Here is a 22,710-nt window from a genome sequence, read left to right on the forward strand (position 1 = left end):
AGATAAAGCCCCTGTCTACCTACCAAGCCTTTGCTAGCTCCAGTCTTTTGAACTTTATTACTGCAACCAAACTGGCTCTTTTTTAATTCCTTGAGAGTGCCATGGCCTCCCTCATAGCTCAGATGGTAAAGAGTCTGACTGCAATGTGGGAGACCTGGTTTCGAGCCCTGGAGAAAGAAATGGCAACCTACCCCAGTTCTCTTGTCTGGAAAATCCCATGGACAGAGGAGCCTGGCGGGCTACAGTCCAAGGGTCGCAAAGAGTTGGACATGACTGAGTGACTAACACTTTCACTTTTCAGAGTCCCATGCTCACTTGATATACTGTTTCTCCTTTCTGAACACCATATGCACATCCACCGATCCCCTTATACTTCAGACAGTTCCATCCAATGTGTCTTTTAGACCATAAACATCACTTTACTAGGGAATCATTTCATGCTTTCAAGCTTCAGCTTAAGTCAGACTAACCTGTTGTCACAAAACCTTTTTCCTTTCCCTCATAGAAATAAGTTATGTCCATTGTTAAATATTTGCTCATTTTTGTAAATCATGTAATTAGTGTTTATTTCCTCTGTTAGATTGCAAGTACCAAGAGAGCAGCCACCAAGCCTACTGTGGAGATCAAGGGTGACAAGGAATCAGCATTTGAATTCATAATGGGAGCCTAAGTAATGGCTACCCTCGTTTAAAGGTTCCAAGGAAGGTAGCATGCTTGCAAATTACCCATTTCTGACCCAGGAAGGCAGAACAAATTCTCTTTTTTGCTCACCATTTTACCTCTGTTACCAGCGTAATCCCTCTGATATAGTAAAGACATTAAAAGTAATCATCAAAAAAAGAAAAAGAAAGAGGTATGGTAATATCTTCCATGACTGAAGATGCCACATAAATTACTTACCGTAGTTTTTAGCCAAGCTATTTCTCAGGAAAATTAGTTAACTGTCATCACTGCTTACAAATCTGATACCACAGAAACCTCTAAAGCTAAGGACAAGTTTCTGACCTGTGGTGACATTGCTGAGGGACAAGCTGAACCTCTGAGAGACAGAATCAAATTAATTTACAAGAGACTGTACTTTTCAGAGTATTATCCTTCATAAGTCATGCCATCTTTCAGAATCCCTAAGCATATGTTCTGACCTAACTTTGTTTTTCTTCAAACCTTTTAAAAAGAAGACTTCTAAAAGTCTTTTAAAGTTAGAGAAAAATCTACCTTCTAACAGAGTTCACAGATCTAAGTCAATACATGTAAAGATATTCCATGAGGAGTATTTTTAGAATTCTAAGTCAAGATGGGAAGCGCATCTCTCTCTCTCTGTTACTGAATTACATCAAAGACTTCCTTTCCGAGTCTTCCCCCATCTGTATCTCTTTCCTAAAGACACTGGGTATCCATTTTGAGGCTCTGATACTTCTACAAATTGGAGAGAAATGGGTTAAGGCATTGTGGTGATATGGGAGGTCTGAGGGGAGAAAGAAGGTGTGGGATGACCAGACCTTACTTCAACAAGAGCTCTTAAGGATTCTTCTTGGTTTCCTGCCAGTTCCCCCGCCCACTGTACTGAGTCCATATACCTGTTTCTTCTTCCTAAAATTCTTACTATTACTTCTAACAGAATTCCTCAGGGCCCAGTATGAAGCATGGGAGTTCAGTCTCTGAAGTATACATAGACTTCTTGTCACACACACAGAGGGCATTTGTGTTGGTGTTCAAGCGACTCCTCTAATGTATTTTATCTTTTTACTCTTTATTATTTCTTCTCTCCTCCTCCTTTTCTGTCATCTTCTCATCCTCTTCTCTTTCCTTATAAAAATTAAGCTAGGTAAGATAAGATTGTATCACTCATAAGGGACCTAAAAAAGAATTACCAAAATTTCAAAGTCAAATGAGAGCCCAATATTTCAGGGCAATTCAAACCAATGGTTAAATAAGGCATACAATTTAAACATGGATGGAATCCTCTGAGACTGAGGAAACTGTTGGAATAGAAGAGAGGCTAAAGCAGTGGCCTCCTCGCCACTGAAGTCCCTTAACTCTGCTCTTTTAGACACTAGTCAAGATTATATAAAATCAGGTGACAGTACCGGAAATGAGGTATCACAAGGGGAAACTGGGTTAAGGGGGAAAGAGGAGACTGGGAGGCTATTTTCAACACTAATTAAGGGGGAGGCAATCACAGACAAATATGAACTGAGTTTGTGTGAATCAGGAACAGCCAATACCTGCACAGCTATCTTAGTAGAAGTTTCTGGGTCAAAGAATTAAAGGCAAAAAGTATGGTTTAAAAAATGAGAGTAAGTAGGATAATAAATATAGAAAACCTTAGGGCCACCACTCTTAATTTATTACCTAAGCTCTAACCCAGTCACCATCTGTGAGTGCTCTGGACTGTTTTTCAAGGTGGCCTAGTCCCACAGGCATCACCTTGGAATAATTATATTCTAAAGCTAGTTGTACTAGGTCTGGTGATGCCAAACTGAATGTTTTTCAGTTGTTATTTTCACTGGAAATACTCTATGACTTAGAAAAGTTTCTGTTTTGTTTTTTTTTTAAGCAGTCACCCATCTAACCTCTGCCTCCAGGCCTTCTTTCAACTTTTCTGAAAATGTCAAGAAACACTGAATATTAGATTTTTACCTATTTGTAAATCGTCACAACGTTCTTATATCAGAACTATGGAATTTCTTAAGATGGGTATAGCAGCAGCCTGTCAGGTCTTTAGCATGTCATATATGTGTGTTTGTGTGTAAAACAAATCTGATCACATATGCAATGAGACCTTATATTATTGAGTCTCATAAACCTTTTTAGATCTGTAATCCTCATAATTTCATTGAAACATAAGCAATTAACATGAATCACTAGTATATATTAAATGCTCAATTGTAGCAGTTCAACAGCTTTGTCTTTCTCATTTAATGATGAGAGTGAGATAACGTTGGAGATTGAAGTCTAAAGCAGTAACCTTAGGAAATGACATTTCACTGGGATAAAAAAAAATACAATTCACACAAAAAGAGAAGAAAACAGAGATAAGGCTTTAAGAAATCGTGTTATAGGTTAGGTAAGAGAAACTAGGTTTAGAACAATCTTGGCCTTATAAAGCTATTTAAACCCACACTGATTGGATCCTGAGACGTGTCAGATTATTGGCCCCTAACCATCACAAAGAAAGGCAGGCATTTGGTGGGTACAATGAATGCCTCCAATATAATCTGTGGTTGTATAAATATGTGAATGTATGTTTTACAATCTGAACGACAAACTGCTGTATTTTTCCTTAATGTTGATGGTTTGGTATATGCATATACACATTGTTGAAATTTTAAAAAATACAATACAACTTTATCATTTTCAATTGTTCCAAGGACACAATTACTATGAGTCAGATGGAATGAGAGACTGATAGGCTAAGGGTCTGCTCCAACGGAACTTCCATGATTTAAAAATTCTGCTACATCCTCAATGAGACTTAAAACTGAAGGCTTCCAGGAATAAACATAATGAAGGTGTTAGACTTTTTATTTGATTAAATGTGATCCTTTTTGTGTTCTTTTTTTTAACCTTTGTCCTCAGATTGCAGGCTTGAAGAGAACATAAATAATATTCCACTACCAGTTATCTCATATATGGTATTCAACTATAATTAAAAAACAGATCTGCAGTTATGTATTTCCCCAAAGGCCAAGAAGCTGCTATGAACAAACAGTGAATAGTGAAAAGGAATTATGCACAAATGTCCCACAGATGAGATATAATTTGAATCAGTTTAAATAAATACATTGCATGCTTAATATTTGCCATATACAAATTCTGTTTTAAATATTCTAAATATTTTCTGAATTGCAATTAATTACTTTGAATTACATATTTACTGTATTAAAGAAAATAATCTGACCTTAAGTTGTTCTTCCAAAGCAGCAGTTGCATGATCACCACTAGATTCATCAACAACCACCACCATGTGCGTGAGAGAATTGACTCTGACTTGTTCCTGTTCTAGGTCTTCTTGAAGCACCTGAAAGATAAAATGTTTAAAGGAAATTAAAAGTCTCCTGATCTGTATGCCAAGAAACATTTCTTCCCAAATGAGTGTGATTCATTTCTGCCATTTCTGCTTTGACTAATGCAATTTTTATTAGACTAGAACCATTTCAAGCAAATTTTCTGCTATGGTGCTCAGCAAGTTTTGCACATTTTTGTCAACTGGATGTGAAAGCAAAGAGAGAGAAAGCATCTGCTGATAAAGGCATACTAAGATGTGCTGTCCTTTATCCCACTTCCTGTCACCTTTTCAAGGACTGTTCTCCTAAAATACCTGGCTGCTTCGAGCGTCTTCAGTGTCTCCTGTGCAGTTCTCCATTAACAACCAAAACAAAACAAACTCTTGACCCCCCAAAACCCTTATTGCTTCTGCCTTGTTATGTGTTCCTCTTCACTAAAAAATAGTGTTTTCTACAGTTACTCTTTCCATTCCCTTACCCTATTATTCCCTTTACTCATTATCCCATTAAAACATCTCTTATAAAGGTTGCCATCAACCTCCAGGTTCCCAAATCTAATAACCATTTTGTGATACCATTTTAATTGACATTCCAATTACCAACCTAATTAACCACTCCATATTGGACCTTCTCTCTTCTTGAGTTGCAGCACCACCCTTACCTGATTATCCTTGCATCTCACTAAGAACTGCTTTTTTTGTTTCTTTGCTGGTTCCTTCTCCTCCACTCAGCTAAAAATCGGATGGCATTCCCCTGGATAAAAACCAATGTGGTCCCATGACACTAAGAAGGGAAATCCAAATTATGTAACCAGAAATCCTTATATGATCTAGTACCTTCCTTCCTCTCTAAAGTAACTGCATACTATTCTCACCCTCTGACACTATGTTTCAGTCATACTTATCTTCTCTCTCTTTCACAGTGTGTCAAACTGTTTGCTTTACCCCCAATTTCTCTTCTTCCATATCTTTAAATAATCTCTCCTTCTTATCATTCAGGACTCAGTTTAAGCGTCACCTGCTCAGAAAGGCTTTTCATGAAGATGCTCCCCAAATTTGCTTCTGAGTTACCATTTCTACAACTTTTTATTAACTCAAATCATACAGTTTAATTTTATCTGTTTCATTTAAAAATTTTATTTAATTGAAGGATAATGGCTTTACAGTGCTGTGTTGGTTTGTGCCAAACATCAACATGAATCAGCCATTGGGATACATATGTCCCCTCCATCTTGAGCCTCCCTTCCACCTCCCACCCCATCCCACCCCTCTAGGTTGTTAGAGAGCCCTGGTTTGAGTTCCCTGAGTCATATAACTTTCTTAACCTCGCATTTTCACATTCAGATTTTTCTTCTGTATTAGTCATGTGTTGTTTACGTACTGGAATATAAAGTCCATTAGAACAGAGGCACTCTCTGTCCTTCTCACTACACTCCACAGAACTAAAGATCAGTGATTTTTTATTGAATGAACAGCACCACGTGCAGGGGTGAGGGCAATATGCACAGATGAGTTTGGCCCTTCTTGACTGTGTAAAGACTACAATCTAATGGGTAAGATTCTATTTTTTAAATGTGTAATTATAATTATACTATCAAGCATATATAACCCCAAACAGTACTCCAAACTTTAAAAAATCACAGTGTATAGATTTCTTATAAAGATATACAGGGGAAGGCAAAGAGGAATAAATAGATGGTAAATAGAAGAGGACTAAACAGAGGAGGCCGTTCTAGATCCAAGACACCTGGCCTGGGAGCTCCAGTTCCACCAAGATCTTATCATGTTACACCAATTATTACCTGGAAATGACTAAATGAGTATGTAAAATTCCTAATCATCTACTCTGCTTCTTAGAATATGTTATTATCTATTACAAGAAAGAAGAAGTAGGTTTGAGACAAAGCCTGTTGTGCATGCACATGTGCTAAGTCACTTGAGTCATGTCTGACTCTGCGACCCCATGGACTGTAGCTCACCAGGCTCCTCTGTCCATGGGATTCTCTAGGCAAGAATGCTAGCGTGGGTTGCCATGCCCTCCTCTAGGGGATCTTTCTGACCCAGGGATCAAACACGGGTCTCCTGCATTGCAGGCAGATTCTCTACCATCTGAGCCACCAGAGAAGCCCACAAAGCCTGTTAGTTTCTAGAAAACCTGCAGTCCCTACAGACAAGGCTGCCTGGAAACTATGGGACTTGCTCTTAGTTACTCAAACTGTATGGCAGGTGTAAGGGAACCTAAGAGGATTAGCTACATCACAAACACGAATGCTGGAGCATTTTTATCCTAGGACTTTTATTTTTCAAGTCTCAACTTTTAGAGCACTATAAAATCACTTACTTTTACTTCCTCTCTCCAGATTTTCATGGTACATTTTCAAGTGAAGCAATTTAGAATAAAATGACTATGCATCTATTTTGTGTGTGGAGTCTGTACTGCCTATCACGCCTTTGACAATCCAGAGCTTACACTGGTTAATAAAACTCTTTCTGCCGTGAGGCCGAAAATGGAAACATTAACATTCAGAGTTGCCCTTGAAAGTCATGTTTAGTCTGTGTTTTTTGAGTTATATAAGCCAGGACTGGGAACATTTCAAATGTGTCAGCCAGGAATTTTAAAAATAATAACTAAAATAATATTTTGGTGGCCAATATATCATAAACTGGTTTCTTTAATTTGGACAAGTCTTTTTTTTTCCTATCACTCAAGCATGAGGGTATATTCAATTACATATATTAAAGACAATTAGGAAATATTGCTCACATTTTTTACCTTTTTATGGTTTTCATTTTTTTTTAGCAAAGGAAAGTGAGAAAGTCATTGTTTGATTCATGAAATACTTATTTTGAAACTCAGGTTGCATCTTTATAAAACATATGTGATCAAATACACTAGTTTTTTTTTTCCCCTCCAGTACTTAGATTTCTATTTTATTTTGCTTATCTATTGCTTCTACAATCAGAAATTATATTTTTGCCAAATTGATCAAAGGTTTACATGTTATGCTTTTGCTGAAGTGCTAACACAGAGTCCCACTAAGCTAGTTGTGAGTTAATAGCTTCAAAAATCAAATATGAGAACTACCTGAACTCAAAGTGAGTAGAGGAAAATAAAGGAATATGGAAAAGGTTCTCCACAGTGGATGAAATCTTGAACAGTGCATAGCACTGCAGTAAATTAACATATACTATATTTAAGTCACTTCTAGCATCTCTTTTTCTCTTTTATAACTTATTCAAATTATATTTATATTTACTCCTAATCGGGGATTAAAACAGAAAAGCTTAAACTGACCTTTCTGAACATACTCAACAGCTGCAAGAGAAAACTACTGAAACATTTCATATTCTCTATTTTGCTAGAACTTAACTCCAAAAATAAATATTAATGAAAATTATAGTATTAGCTAATTCCCTTATCTGCAAAAGACTATCAAATATCCAATGTCCAAACTTCATTTTTAAAAATGAAGTTGTCTCTTAGAAGAAGTAAAACTGCCATACAGAAAATAGTGGGTTTAAAAGTTAAAATTTTCTACCAACCCTTCTTTCCATGAATAAGGGCCTTAATCATTAGTATAAAGTATAGCTCCCTGCTTCCCTCTTTGGGAAAACATGGATTCTCAAGGCAATTAATTGTTAAAATATATTAAAGTTTTTAAAGCTAGTTTACAATTAATTTTTAATTAAATATTTACTTCATATGGATTTCAATTTCTCATAGCAGGATTTACACAATGGATATTTACAATTGACTCACTAATTAAACCTGATATATGAGCCAAATTATTTCAAGTACAGATGTATCCCCAGAGAAACATAGTAAGCTTTTTGCCTATCAGAAGATAATGTCATCAGATTAAAATGGTGTAATATGTGATTGTTAAAGCCTGTTTTTCCTTATTAAAATAATATAAATTATTTATACACACAGATACATACTAGGTGTTTTATTATGTATTTCTTGCCAGAATTTTTATTGAAGTGATGCATTTGTTACATTTTTCAGATTTTAAAAAATCTGTCATGGTCCTAATTAAATTTCTATACCATTACTTGATACAAATGTCAGCAATGTTTGTTTTCTAATGTCAACTAAGAATTTTTTTTCGTTATGACAAGAGAAAAGGCCAACAGTGAAATTTAACATTAAAAATGCTTATATTTGGCCAACTTAGATTGTGTTATACCTCTGTAAATAATTCCATTTCTTATAAATTATTATATATCTAAAAAATCTGACAAAATTTGTTGTTCCCTTAGTACATATTCACATTTTATGACTTAAGTATGACTTTTCTTCTATTTCCTTCAAATGTTTCAGTGGTACTGAATTCTTGCACTAACCCATGTCAAGTTGGTCTTCAAAATGTGGTTAGAGCAATCACTGAAGAGTCACTTCAAAGTTTACCTCAGACTTAGGCCATTTTGTCCTTTCTTAGCATACATGTGAAATAATGTTTGGGAAATAAAGTCATGAAAATATTTAAGGAAAGGTAATTATTATATCTGACAGTTAGAAGTGAAGAGCAACAATTAACAGAAAGGTAGAGTAATAGAAAAGAAACACAAGGCTGGGTCTCTTGTAAGTTACACAGGAGAGTATACAGTACCTCCCTTGGTAACAGTATATGTTAAACAACATGAAACAGAGAACACTGGTTGCCTATGAGCATAGTTTATTTTATTGTTTCTTTTACTTTAATAGGAAACTGCCAACACTTGCAAGTCCTACATACACACAAACATACCTAGAAATGACACAGGTCATTGGTTCCGCACCGATTCTACGGCCATCTACTGCCTCCTCACATATCACTTTAGATTAATATTATTAGAAATATGCTTAATAAACTATTAAGTAATTCATAGTTTTTACCTTATCCAACTAAACGTACACAAAATGAAAGGCTATATTCAGTACAAACTGTGCAAAAATATAAAGAAACCAGAATAGTTTCTAAGAACAGGGGATAAGTGTAACATTTGGGAAAGTACAATCTTAGAAAAGCCAGGTTGGGAACAAAAAAAAAATCCCTAGATACTTATGAACAATTAGTTAATACAATAATCTGGACATAAATTGATTTTATTTTCAAATAAAAACATCCCAGGCAAACCGGAAAACTGGTGGGTAGGCAGTATATCATTCTCATCACCTTTTATCTTGTGGCTATTCTTATATCCTTCTTTCGATCATCTCTACACTGGGCTAGGCTCTGCATTCCCTATTCTATCTATTCCCTGAATGAAATGACTCAGAAATGATTGGTCATTTTATTTTCAGTCCAATATTGACTTTAATAAGCCTGACTGGTCACTGTGCTGTCTAGTCCCTCATGAGGATCTATTTACAGTATGCAATTTTATTATCAATTTGCTAAATATTTTAAATAAGTTTCCTCACCAGGCTCTCCTAGAAGAGCTTTTATTTAGATAGTTACTTATTTAACCATTATTTTATAGTTATATTAGTCTTTATAACAGAATTCACTTGTTACCTTTTTATTAGAAATAAATGTTTATATTTTTTCCAACTCCTAAGCTACAAGAGTGAGGGGCGGGGCACTAAAGAACATTTCAGTGATGTTTTTTAAAAAGCAACCAACGCTTACCAATTTCAAGAAGGAGGCTCAATAAATGTGAAAAATTGTTGTAAAAACAGAGCTGACCATTAATATGCCCATGTATCTTTCAGAATATGTGAAAAAGAACACAGAGTGACAAAAATTATGTGTACGGTTAAAGTGTGGGATCTAACGTCAGAATTCCTAGGTTTGAGTCCTGCAGGTATTGCTAACCAGCTATGTGACCTTCTGAAAGTTTCCAACCACACCGAACATCAGCTTTCTAATTTTCAAAACTGGGATAATAAATGTGCCTATTTCATTAGATTGGAGAAGGAAATGGCAACCTACTCCAGTACTCTTGCCTGGAAAATGCCATGGACAGAGGAGCCTGGCAGGCTACAGTCCATCGGGTTGCAAAAGAGTTGGATACAACTGAAGCAACTTAGCATGCATGCATGCAATCTTTCACTTTTTTTCCTCTTCCTGGTGAATAGTAAGAGTGCCTGAAGAACCAAAGACAAAGGTTCATAACATTTTGCAAGAATCAGTGAACCAAAGTCACCCCAAAGAGAAAGAAACGCAAAAAGGCAACATAATTGACTGAAAAAAGTAAAAGTCCCTCAGCTGTAACTGTCTCTGCAACCCCATGGACTCTACATTCCATGGAATTCTCCAGGCAAGAATACTGGAGTGGGTAGCCTTTCCCTTCTCCAGGAGATCTTCCCAAGCAAGGGATTAAACCCAGGTCTTCCATACTGCGGGCAAATCCTTTACCAGCTAAGCCACAAGGAAAGCCCTATTTTAGCAGAGACCAACTCAATTAAGTGAGGAATAGAGTTTTTGCTTTCCTTCTTGTTTTACCCTCTGCAGAGGGCAGAAACGTCTAATGAATAAGCATTATTGGAGAAATAAGGTATTAAAAAAATAAATAAAGTGATATCTGTAAGATGAAGGGGTCTTGGATAGTTACGTTTTAGTAGATGCACTGATGTACTTTAAAACAGGGCTGTAACATTTTGAGCCATGTAACTGACTCAGTGCTCAACAGTTTCTGAGTAACCTATTAGCTGGAATCACTTGATTTTTTAAAATACGAACATGGGTATGGACTGTATTTTTTAAAATTAAATTGAATTAATGGCATTATCTCAAATGTGAGGTTATCCTTAGGATCCGTTGCTTGTTTATAGTATTTATAGGAAATTATATGTCTTCTCAACTACATTAAAAAAATTAAAAGTGAGTATCATCTGTATAGTACTCTGTAGACCATAAAGTGTGATGCTGCCCTTTTCTACATAACTCATCACTTCTTTACATCATAAGATGATTATTACCATACTAATCAATTTCATTTGGGTAAAAGTCATGTCTTATATAATACTAACACCTAAGATAATCTATATAATTCTGGGTATCAGGGTTATGCAGTTATTTAGTAAATTATTTTATCAACAGTATAAGATAGGTATTCACATCATCATCATCATCATCCTAACTTCATACTTGGAGAAACTGAGGCACAACATAGTTAAGAAACTTTATGAAGTCATTGAGCTCACAGAACTGTGTTTTGAACCTAGAGAATATGGCTTCAGAATCTGTGATATAACTCCTCTCACATAAGAGATATTAATATTGATGAAATAAGCATATGACGTAGATATATGTTTCATATAATTCCACATCATAAAGCACATAAATAGAAACTTAGAAGCTCCTGTGTGTAAGAGTGTGTGTGTACTCAGCTGAGTTTCAGGTTTTATCTCTCTCGTGATACTTGAATTCAACCTATTACATTTGAAAGATTACTAACACAAAACTTGCTTTACACACACACACAATAGTTAGGTCCTCCTACATGCTTTTACTGTTTGGAAGAAATGCTCATGTTGTTGTTTTTAGTCACTACATCATGTCCACCTGTTTGTGAACCACATGGACTGCAGCACACCAGCATGCCCTGTCCTTCACCATCTCTCAATTTGCCAGAAACTCATGTCCATTAAGTCGGTGATGCCCTCCAATCATCTCATCCTCTGTCCTTCCCATCTACTCCTAAGCTCACTCTTTCCCAGGATAGGGTTCCTTTTCAATAAGTCTCTTCTTATCAGGTAACCAAAGTATTGGAGTTTCAGTTTTGGTATTGGTCCTTTCAATGAATATTCAGGGTTGATTTCCTTTCAGTTTAATTCAGTTGCTCAGTCGTGTCTGACTCTTTGTGATTCCATGTACTGCAGCACACCAGGCCTCCCTGTCCATCAACAACACCAGAGTTTGCTCAGACTCATCTCCACGCTCAGATTCATCTCCACTGAATTGGTGATGCCATCCAACCGTCTCATCCTCAATTGTCCCCTTCTCCTCCCACCTTCAATCTTTCCCAGCATCAGGGTCTTTTCCAAGTAGTTAGTTCTTCACATCAGGTGGCCAAAATATTGGAGTTTCAGCTTCAGCATCAGTCCTTCCAGTGAATATTCAGGACTGATTTCCTTTAGGATGGACTGGTTGGATATCCTTGCAGTCCAAGGGACTCTCAACAGTCTTCTCCAATACCACAGTTCAAAAGCACCAGTTCTTCAGTGGTCAGCTTTCTTTATAGTCCAAATCTCACATCCATACATGACTACTGGAAAAACCACAGCTTTGACTAGATGGACTTTTGTTGGCAAAGTAATGTATCTGCTTTTTAATTAGCTGTCTATGTTGGTCATTACTTTTCTTCCAAGGAGCAAGAATCTTTTAATTTCATGGGTGCAGTCACCATCTGCAGTGATTTTGGAGCCCAAAATATAAAGTCTGTCTGTTTTCCCTGTTTCTCCATCTATTTGCCATGAAGTGATGGGACCAGATGCCATGATCTTACTTTTCTGAATGTTGAGTTTTAAGCCAACTTTCCCACTCTCCTCTTTCACTTTCATCAAGAGGCTCTTTCTGCCATCAGGATGATGTCATCTGCATATCTGAGGTTATTGATATTTCTCCCGGCAATCTTGATTCCAGCTTGTGCTTCTTCCAGCCCAGCATTTCTCATGATGTACTCTGCATATAAGCTAAATAAGCAGGGTGACAATATACAGCCTTGATGTACTCCTTTCCTTATTTGGAACTATTGTGTTGTTCCATGTCCAGTTCTAACTGTTGCTTCTTGACCTGCATACAGGTTTCTCAGGAGGCAGGTCAGGTGGTCTGATATTCCCATCTTTTGAAGATTTTTCCACAGTTTGTTGTGATCCACACAGTCAAAGGCTTTGGCATAGTCAATAAAGCAGAAATAGACATTTTTTTTTGGAACTCTGTTGCTTTCTTGACGATCCAGCAGATGTTGGCAATCTGACCTCTGGTTCCTCTGCCGTTTCTAAATCCAGCTTGAATATCTGGAACTTCATGGTTCACGAACTGTTGAAACCTGGCTTGGAGAATTTTGAGCATTACTTTGCTAGTGTGTGAGATGAGGGCAATTGTACAGTAGATTGAACATTCTTTGGCATTACCTTTCTTTGGGATTAGAATGAAAACTGACCTTTTCCAGTCCTGTGGCCACGGCTGAGTTTTCCAAATTTGCTGGCATATTGAGTGCAGCACTTTCACAGCATCATCTTTTAGGATTTGAAATAGTTCACCTGAAATCCATCACCTCCAATAGCTTTTTTTGTAGTGATATTTCCTAAGGCCCACTTGACTTCGCATTCCATTATGTCTGGCTCTAGGTGAAGGATCACACCATTGTGTTTATCTCAGTCATGAAGATCTTTTTTGTATAGTTCTTCTGTGTATTCTTGCCAGCTTTTCTTAATATCTTCTGTTAGGTCCATACCATTTCTGTCCTTTATAGAGCCCATGTTTGCATGAAAAGTTCCCTTGGTTATCTCTAATATTCTTGAAGAGATCTCTAGTCTTTCCCATTCTACTGGTTTTCCTCCATTTCTTTGTACTGATCATGGAGGAGGGCTTTCTTATCTCTCCTTGCTATTCTTTGGAACTCTGTATTCAAATGGGTATATCTTTCCTTTTCTCCTTTGCCTTTTACTTCTTTTCATAGCTATTTGTAAGGCCTCCTCAGATAACCATTTTACCTTTTTGCATTTGTTTTTCTTGATGTTCTTTAGGATTGCCTTAACAGTGATATGTGAATGACAAATGCTAATCACAAAAATTATTTTTAATATAAAGTTTTAAGCAGTAGTCAGAGGTGCAAGTTACTTTTATTTATATGGCTTAGTTTCTTTATATACTGCTTTTCCCCCTTACTTTTCTCTTGTTAATCATTCCTACTTAGATATTCTCTCCTGCAATCTGTTTTTCATAATGCTGTCTTTTGATATGATCATGGGATCTCCCACCTAGAGGATACATGTTTTTCTCCTATGGTTCCTATTCACTGCCCCTTGAAGGTCAGGTAATGTCCATATGGAAACTGATGAAAGAAACAGGACAACATAATTTTCAGGTCTTCTCCGTCCTTTCTAAAGAATCTTGGAAGAAGGGTTAAGTTTTTAAGCCTAGCTTAAAGGGGCAATCAACACGTGATAGAGGCTAAGACTGAAAACATAAGGGCAAAGCAGAGACCTTACAATCTATATGAAGTTCAACCTAACTCACAAGACCAGAATTCTATACTGGCCATCTATGGTAGGTAGCCAGCTGAGAATTTGATTGTGTTGAATGGTTTTGCTTTTCTGCATAACCAAGGCTCACAAGCTTGATTTCTATGAACATACACAAGTATGCCTGCTGGTAGTATCTTTTGTGACATTTATAAAAAGATATAAAGTTTATAGCCACTAAGATATTTGAACAGAGAATGAAACAGAGAAGGAATGAGAAAAAAAAAAAAAGAGTTAGTGAGAGGGCACTGAGATAATATCCCCATGTAAGCTGCTTTTAAGATGTGTTCTTCACCTATATGAGGGCTTTCTTGCTCCTGCTCATAATTATTGCTTATTTAAATTTTAAGTTTCATGTCTCTGCCAGTGATGAAGCCTCTGCGTGTCATAGAACTAGTCACAAGTAATGAAAGCATTTGCTTCAAAAAACTTTTACTGAGCATCAGTTATGCAATTCACATGCTAAATACTTGGCTAGAACTGGAAAAACACAGAAGTCTCTCTGGCTATCTGGCTATAGCATAGTAGGTTTTTTCCCTCTAATTATTGATATATTATTTACCTTTACTGCCATAGGTATCAGACATTCACCAAGCACTTGTGGGGGTAAACGATTGGAAATAAAAATTTCATAGCAGTAACCAATAACATGTACTTCTAACCTTGCTAAAGATGGAAGAGAGCTTACTAATCACTAAAAGCACTGTTTGATTCTATACTATTTGATTCTACTGCATTCGTATGCTTTTTCAGAATCGCTTGTCCTCCTCCCAATTATTGTATTTCTTTCTGAGTACTGTCTATTTTTTAAAAAATCCAGCTTGGGTCTCCCAATTGCCCAGTCTCAGAATCTGTTATTTTAAACTGATAATTTCCTAAATTCTAGCCTCTTTGGTTCTGCTGTTGATTTCCAAAATAATTTCCATTGACATTGCTTTCTGTCAGGCTCTATATACTTTCTGCAATATCTTCCTAACATATCCTGGATTCCTATTCAGCTGTGATCTAATTTATCTTACAAGATGTATCTCCCTAAAATGGAAGATACACTTTCCTAAATCCCCACTGTCCTCAGTTTAATTTATCATCAGTAATGGATCCCTACTGCCTATAGCATAGCTCCAAATGCCTGCCTTGAGTTAAAGACCCTCCATGATCAGGTGGTGGTCCTCCAGCAGTGAGCACAGTGCAACACGTGACCAAAACAAGTACCATACCTTATAATGCCCCACCTCATTTCCTTTGCCCAAATCACTATTTTTTAACTTTTTCAAGCCATTGGCCATATTATGCCTTATATAACATATAACAGCCACTTGTTTTCTGTGTCATTATCTGATACACCAGCATGTGAGCTTCTCGAGGAAGATTCCATGCACAGTAGGTCTCTGTATTTTTCACAACAGCTATTTTGTTTTAATAAATGTCTGTGCAGTGATATGGATTAAAATGCAATGGAATGAAATGAAATGTCAAATCCTTTGGCAGGATTACATCTAAACCTTCCCATTACATGACTATCCAGATCATTTTAAAGGTCACTGGAAGAGATATTTCACAGTCTTGGCAATCCAAATGTTTGTGATTAACTAAGCTTTAAGGAAAGGATAGGTGACTGTGCTTCTAAGAGAACATTTAATTTGTATTAATCAGTACTTAACAAAGAGCATTTACTACAGTCATAATATCAGGTACATGTCACACTGATACCTGTACATTCTAACAACTTGTAAAGTAAGGACTTTGTTGTTGCTGTTACTAAGTCAGTGTAACTAATTATAAAAGTCTAAACCTCTCAAAAAAATTGGAAACTTAGATACTAAACTAAGCTTTAAATCTCATCTCAGTGTGACTGAGCTATGAGACAAGATTCTTGAGTCAATTATGTTCTTTTTGATTAAAATACTCTCCAAAATAGCAAACATCTTTCAATTAATGAAATTTCAAGCCCACAGCAGACTTCTATTGTCCTCAATAATGTTGTCAGTCCTTCAAGGGAAATCCTTTGATTCCTTATCAACATCACTAATAAAATCTTTCTAAGACAGAAATAACCAACCAGAATTATTTCTGACATGTCCCGTCACAAGAAAATTGAGAGATTCAATTTGTTCACTCCAAAGAGAATCACTTTTGGGGGACTTGGATCTAAAGTCAGCCTCTAAATTCTTTCCCCAGAGCAACAGAGATGAAGAATTACTGGTCTCTTTCAAATTTTGCAGCAAATTGGACTTTTCCCAGCTACTCAGAGATAATAGTTTGACCAGATTTAATAGTAACCACCAATATAGGATCGATCGCTTTACCTTGCCTAATTGGCAGCTTCAGTAAAAGTGACTTATTTCCATGACATTTCACAGTGGTTGAATTTCTAGCCTGCCTCGTAATAAAGTGCTGTTGAAATGAAGATAGCAAAGGATGCTGTCACAGAACATAGAGAAGCATATCTGTAATATGCATGGTGTGCTTGCAAGATTTGCCCTCCAAGTGAGAGAGAGAGAGAGAGAGAGAGAGAGAGAGAGAGAGAGAGAGAGAGAGAGAGAGCGCGCGCGCAAGAGGGAGGAAGAGAACAGCAGAGTGCACACTAGAGCCCTCTGATGTGAGAATGTAAACCCATTCCCAGGAACAAAACCTGTGTCTCTCCTTTAATTTTGTTATCTTTAATTATCTCTTAAAAATAAAATGGATGGATATAATGTTTATAGATATGAAGCTAAAACAACTAAATGGTCTATTAATGAGAAGCATGGTGATGTAGCAGGGTGGGGCTACTTTCTGACTACTCCAAGGTTAGTGATGCATTTCATTGTCAGAAGGAGAAATTTCCTTATTTTCATTCACTAACAATCCTTGGGAAGAAAAGCTGCAAAGTAAATCAGTGATTATTTAAATAAGGCTTTAGTCTGAATTCAGTTACCTAAGCAAGAACATTTATCCTTTCTTCTGTTTTATGATGCATGGAAAGACTAACACAAGTAATTTACTTCTTTTATTGTATATGTCTAAAAAATATATGTTTCTAATTTAAACAAATTAGTCTACTTTATAAATTATTTGATTTTGTCAAATTTTTGTCTTCTCACTGTAATTACTTCAAGTAACGAGAGAATTATCAACGGTCAGACTTTCTCTTCACTATGTAATGCATTTTTTCCTTGTCTTAATTTTATAAAAATTAATATATTGTGAAGTGGGTTTAAACAATTAAAGGTAGAAGCTAACCTCACTTTCTGTGCCAGTAAACCAATCCCTTCCGGTTTTCCTTATGCACTTATATGAATAAATCCTAGATATAAATGATTATAAATCAGCTTGCATGCAATTATGTTGTTTCCTTTTTGTTTCAAATTATTCTCTTCAAAGCAGTTTCATACTCATCAGAAATGGCCCATTTTCAAGTAATGGACAATCTATTCAAATTTTATGACAATATTAGACATATTTCCATTCCATTCACTATTTATCCTCCAGAGGAAAGTGTAAAACCTCTTAGGTAATTGGCAGAATACAAAGACCCTGGACGTCCTAACCTCCATGAGGGCTCTGTTCCTGGTTTCCAGGTGAGACCTTTGCACATAGCTGTCCTAAGTCATTCATACTCATGGCTGCCCTACCATTCTCTGCCACTTCTCTCTTGTGGGCCTGCTTCCTGGCTTCCTCTTTAGACTCCGGGCATCCAGGGCTGACATTCTTCCCTCTGATATTCAGGGTCACTGCCCATAGTTTTGCCCTTGCTGGAAATGCATGACATTCCAAAGCTAATGGAAACTTTGAAACCAAGACTGGAAGGAACACTAAAAATCAATGGGCTCAACACTTTCATGTCCAGCATGAAGATACGGAGAACCTGAGAGATTCAACAATTTCTTAAAATTACGCGTGTAGTTGATGGTAAGCTGGGATAACCCTCAGATTTCTCAGGTGAGAAGGTTGTCTTAGCTTGGGTTCCTTCCTGAACAGACCCTAAGCCAAGTATTGGGGTACAAATGGTTTATTTGAGAAGTCATCTCAGGAGACATTATGAAAGGGCAGGACTGTGAGACAGCTGACCATGTGGACTTCTGGGGCCCAGTCTTGCTGGGAAACCTCTGAGGAACTCTGGAAATTGAGAGATGCTTTGGAATCATCCTGACATGGGGCAGGGATTCGAGAATATTTATCTATCATCTCCCATCCCTCCTTGGTTAGTGGCAGCTCTGGCAGTACTAACTACTTTTTGTCCATGTTTGAACTGGCTGAGATTCTCCTACGGCCAGCAAATGCCGTCAGACTGAGAGGAAGTCACTGGTGTATATAGAATCCATCTGCACACAACTTCCAGTGTAGGCCAAGGGGAAGCAAATGGGTATAGGGTCTATCAGAGGAACACGACACACACAGCAAAAGTGGTCCAGGTCAAGGTCTAGCAATGGCTCTAACTTTATCAGATGTGCAAATAAAATCTATGTGTCAAAGGGAACCCCTTTTAGTCACAATTTACATGTGAAAATTAGAATACAGTTGATGCTTTATTTTTCCCCAGTGGCACAGTAACCAGGATTACCATAGCTCTGCTCCTGCTGCTGCTGCTAAGTCGCTTCAGTCGTGTCCGACTCTATGTGACCCCATAGACGGCAGCCCACCAGGCTCCCCCGTCCCTGGGATTCTCCAGGCAAGAACACTGGAGTGGGTTGCCATTTCCTTCTCCAATGCATGAAAGTGAAAAGTGAAAGTGAAGTCACTCAGTCGTGTCCGACTCTTAGCGACCCCATGGACTGCAGCCTACCAGGCTCCTGCATCCATGGGATTTTCCAGGCAAGAGTACTGGAGTGGGGTGCCACTGCCTTCTCCGTAGCTCTAACTCTCCCCAAATTGCTTAACCTTAAGCTGTTGTGGCCAAAGGATGGTTTTGGCTGCAGCAAGATCAAAAACCAGCTCCATTTGTCACAGAAACTGAAGCTCATGAAATAAGAAAGAATTCTAGGACTTTGAAAGAAAGGTCTCCTTCATCTGCATGAAGGAACTGTGAAGCTAACTCTCTAAAAACTATATATATAACATGAAGTTGGGTGAGATACAGATTTAGAAGGTCTGAGTTAAGACAGCAGATATTTCCTTTCAAAGCCATAAATCCAAGAAGCAGAGACTCCTGCATAGAGCTGTCAGATAAAATCCAGGATGCACAGTAAAATCTAAATTTCAGCTGAATAATAACTAATTTGGGACACACTTTTACTAAAACAAAACAAAACAAAACAAAAAAAACCTCACTGTTGATGTGAAGTTCAAATTTAACTAGGTTTAACTAGGCTAGGCTTCTTGCATTTTTATTTGCAAAATGTGGCTACCTTAGTCTTGGACCAGTCATGAAGGTTCTTCTGTATCTGTGTGCGTCGCGCACAGGTGTGTTCTGATGGACTGAGCAAGACTCTGTTCCTATAATAAAATCCAGAGCTAGCTAGTTTTATAATGGTTATTAGAATTAAGCATTGTCACAATGCAAACGATTTAATTATATATATATATATATATATATATATATATATATATATATATATATATATAAAATCTTAAAGACTCCACAAAAAAACTTAGAATAAATAAATTCACTAAAGTTGCAGGGTACAAAATCAATATACAAAAACCTGTTTTATTTCTATACAATGACTAAAAATATCAGAAAGGAAAATATTTTTAAAATCCAATTTACGACTGCATCAAAAGAATAAAATGCCTAGCAAGAAATTTAATTCACCTAGCACCAAGTTTGACCAATAAAGTAAAAGACCTGTATGCTGAAAACTGTAAGGCACTGATGAAAAAAAAAACTGAAGACACAAATAATTGAAAATATATTCCATTCTCACTGATTGGAAGAATACTGTTAAAATGTCCATACACCTAAAACAATCAAGATATTCAATGTAATCCCTATCAAAATTCCAACATTTTTCATAGAAATAAAACAAGCAATCCTAAATTTTGTATGGAACCACAAAAGACTTCAAATAACCAAAGAAATCTTTAGAAAAAAAAGAATAAAGCTGGAGACATCAAGATGCCTGATTTCAATTCATATTACAAAACTACAGTAATCAAAACAGTACAGTATTGACATAAAAAAACAGACATATAGATCAATGGAATAGAATAGAGAAATAAACTCAAGCAAAAAAGGTCAATTAGTTCACAGCAAAGGCTTCCAGAAGATACAAGGGGGAAAGGACACTCTCTTCAAAAAAATGGTACCAGGAAAACTAGACAGGAACTGCAAAATAATGAAATTAGACTGCTATCTTTTAGTTTACACAAAAGTCAACTCAAAATGAATTAAAGACTTGAATGTAAGATCTGAAGCCATAAAACTCCTTGGAGAAATCATAAGTGGTAAACTCCTTGACATCAGTCTTGGCAATGTTTTTGGATCTGACCCCAAAATCAAAACAAACAAAAGCAAAAATAACTAGTGGGAATATATCAAACTAAAAAGCTTCTGCACAGCAAAGGAAACCATGGACAAAATGAGAAGGTAATTATCAAATGGGAAAAAAAAACACTTGCAAAGCATATATCTGATAGTGGATTAATATCCAAAATATATAAAGAACTCAAACGTCTCAACAGCAAAAAGATATATATCTGATTAAAAAAAAAAAAAGGTCAGAGGTTTTCTTTTTCCAAGAAAATATACAAAAGGCCAAAAGACACATGAAAAGATGCTCAACATCACTAAGGAACTGCAAGTCAAAACCACTATTATCAAAAAGACAAGAACTAACAAATGTTGGGGACAATGTAGGGAAAAAGGAATCCTAATGCACTTGTTGGTGGGAATGTAAACTATCACCGCCACTGTGAAAAACAGCATGGATATTCTTAAAAATAATTAAAAATAAAACTTACACATGATCCAGCAATTCCATTTCTGGATATTTATCCAAAGAAAACAAAAATACTACCTTGAAAAGATATATGCACCCTCATGTTCATTGCAGCATTATTTACAATAGCCAAGATATGGAAACAACACAAGGAGTTGTTTCCTAATTCATCATCGATGGATGAAAGCATAAAGAATGTGTGGTATTATATATGTTGTATATATGCCACAAAAAGACAAAAGAATAATAAAATCTTGGCCATTTGTGACAATTTGGATAATCTTGAGGGAATTATGGTAATAAAACAAGTCAGGCAAAGACAAATATTGTTTGATTTCACTTACATGTATAATCTAAAAGTCATTACAAACAAACAAAGCAAAACTTACTGACAACAGAATGGTGGTTGCCAGAGGGGAGGGGGTCTTGGGCACCAGGTGAAATGGGTGAATGGGCTCAAGAGATACAAACTTCCAGTTATAAAATAAGCAAGTCACAGGGATGTAATCTATAACATCTATAATCAATAATATTTGGGTACATATTTAAAAGGTGCCAAGAATGTAAATCTTAAAAGCTCTCTTCACACACACACACACACACACACACACACACACACACAAAGGATTTTGAACTTTATATGGTGATGGATGTTAACTGTAGACTTATTGCACAGATCATTTGGCAGTATTTACAAATATTGAATCATTATACTACTTACCTGAAATGAATATGTCAATTACACCTCAATTAAAAAAAAAGGATGCTGAAAAGAAAATTTCTGTAGAAATTCTAATCACAGAAACAATAAATACTTGCAGGTAACCAGGGAGCATAATCATAAATGTACAAAATAAGATGGAAATATTAAAATTATTCGATGCTATATTTGACAGGAAAGCAATGTTACAGATGCCCATTTTTCATTAAGCTTGGCCTGCTGTAAGCAGACCTTATGAATTAAAGGTAAAAACATGTTTAAAAAATTCTTGCCTTATTATGTAAATTTGCTTTTCAGGTAATCCTTACAGAAACTCTCTTCCAGGAAACCAAAATTTTAATAAATCACATAGCCGCATTGTTCTCTTCCAGGAATATATTTGATTTTTTTTCAAGTATGAAAAGCCTAGCTATTTTGTATTCAAAAAAGTAAACACTGCAAAAATATTAGGCAAGAATTATTTTAAACCTTTTCTCATTTGAAGCTTTAGTTCTTTCTTATCTGCAAACCATGCAAGTGTATGTATGTAATACACATATACACAGTTTGTTTTCCAGATGAAAGCAAATAGCATCAAATATACTAACCTTATGTTGCTGTACTTGGCGTTTTAAGTCCTCAAGATCAGGTCCAAGGGGCTCTTTTTCCATTTTCCTTGTTCTCTCTTCTGTTTTTGTTAACCAGGAATTTAACTCTTTCAGTTGCTGATTCTGGAGATCCATGAGAACTTTATGTAAACTGAAAATTTGAAAGATACCTAATTATTGCTTCTGTCAAAACAACTTTACTATTATTAAACCTATCACTAGGTAAAACTATTGACATTTGAACGTGTGTTAACATGGTTTGGCATTTGTTGGACATTAAGAAAGAAGGTGAATAAAACCCATAATCAATCACCTCTGAAGGTATTCTTTGTTCAGCATATGATAGTCCACACATTCCA

At 36.3% G+C, this 22,710-nt stretch overlaps 1 protein-coding gene across 7 annotated transcripts in view; it reads right to left on the minus strand.

The window, feature by feature from the left end:
* The window catches only part of DMD (dystrophin), a 2,687,035-nt gene that overhangs the window by 1,587,242 nt on the left and 1,077,083 nt on the right, over positions 1-22,710 (minus strand). For all 7 annotated transcript variants that reach the window (XM_070291485.1, XM_070291489.1, XM_070291490.1 and 4 more), the window contains exons 12-13: positions 22,352-22,502; positions 3,902-4,021 (exon numbers count right to left, since the gene is read on the minus strand). In XM_070291485.1, the coding sequence (XP_070147586.1) occupies positions 3,902-4,021; positions 22,352-22,502 (271 nt within the window). The remainder of the gene's footprint in view (positions 1-3,901; positions 4,022-22,351; positions 22,503-22,710) is intronic.

Source organism: Ovis canadensis, chromosome X, assembly GCF_042477335.2.
Source record: "Ovis canadensis isolate MfBH-ARS-UI-01 breed Bighorn chromosome X, ARS-UI_OviCan_v2, whole genome shotgun sequence".
Taxonomy (NCBI): Eukaryota; Metazoa; Chordata; class Mammalia; order Artiodactyla; family Bovidae; genus Ovis; species Ovis canadensis.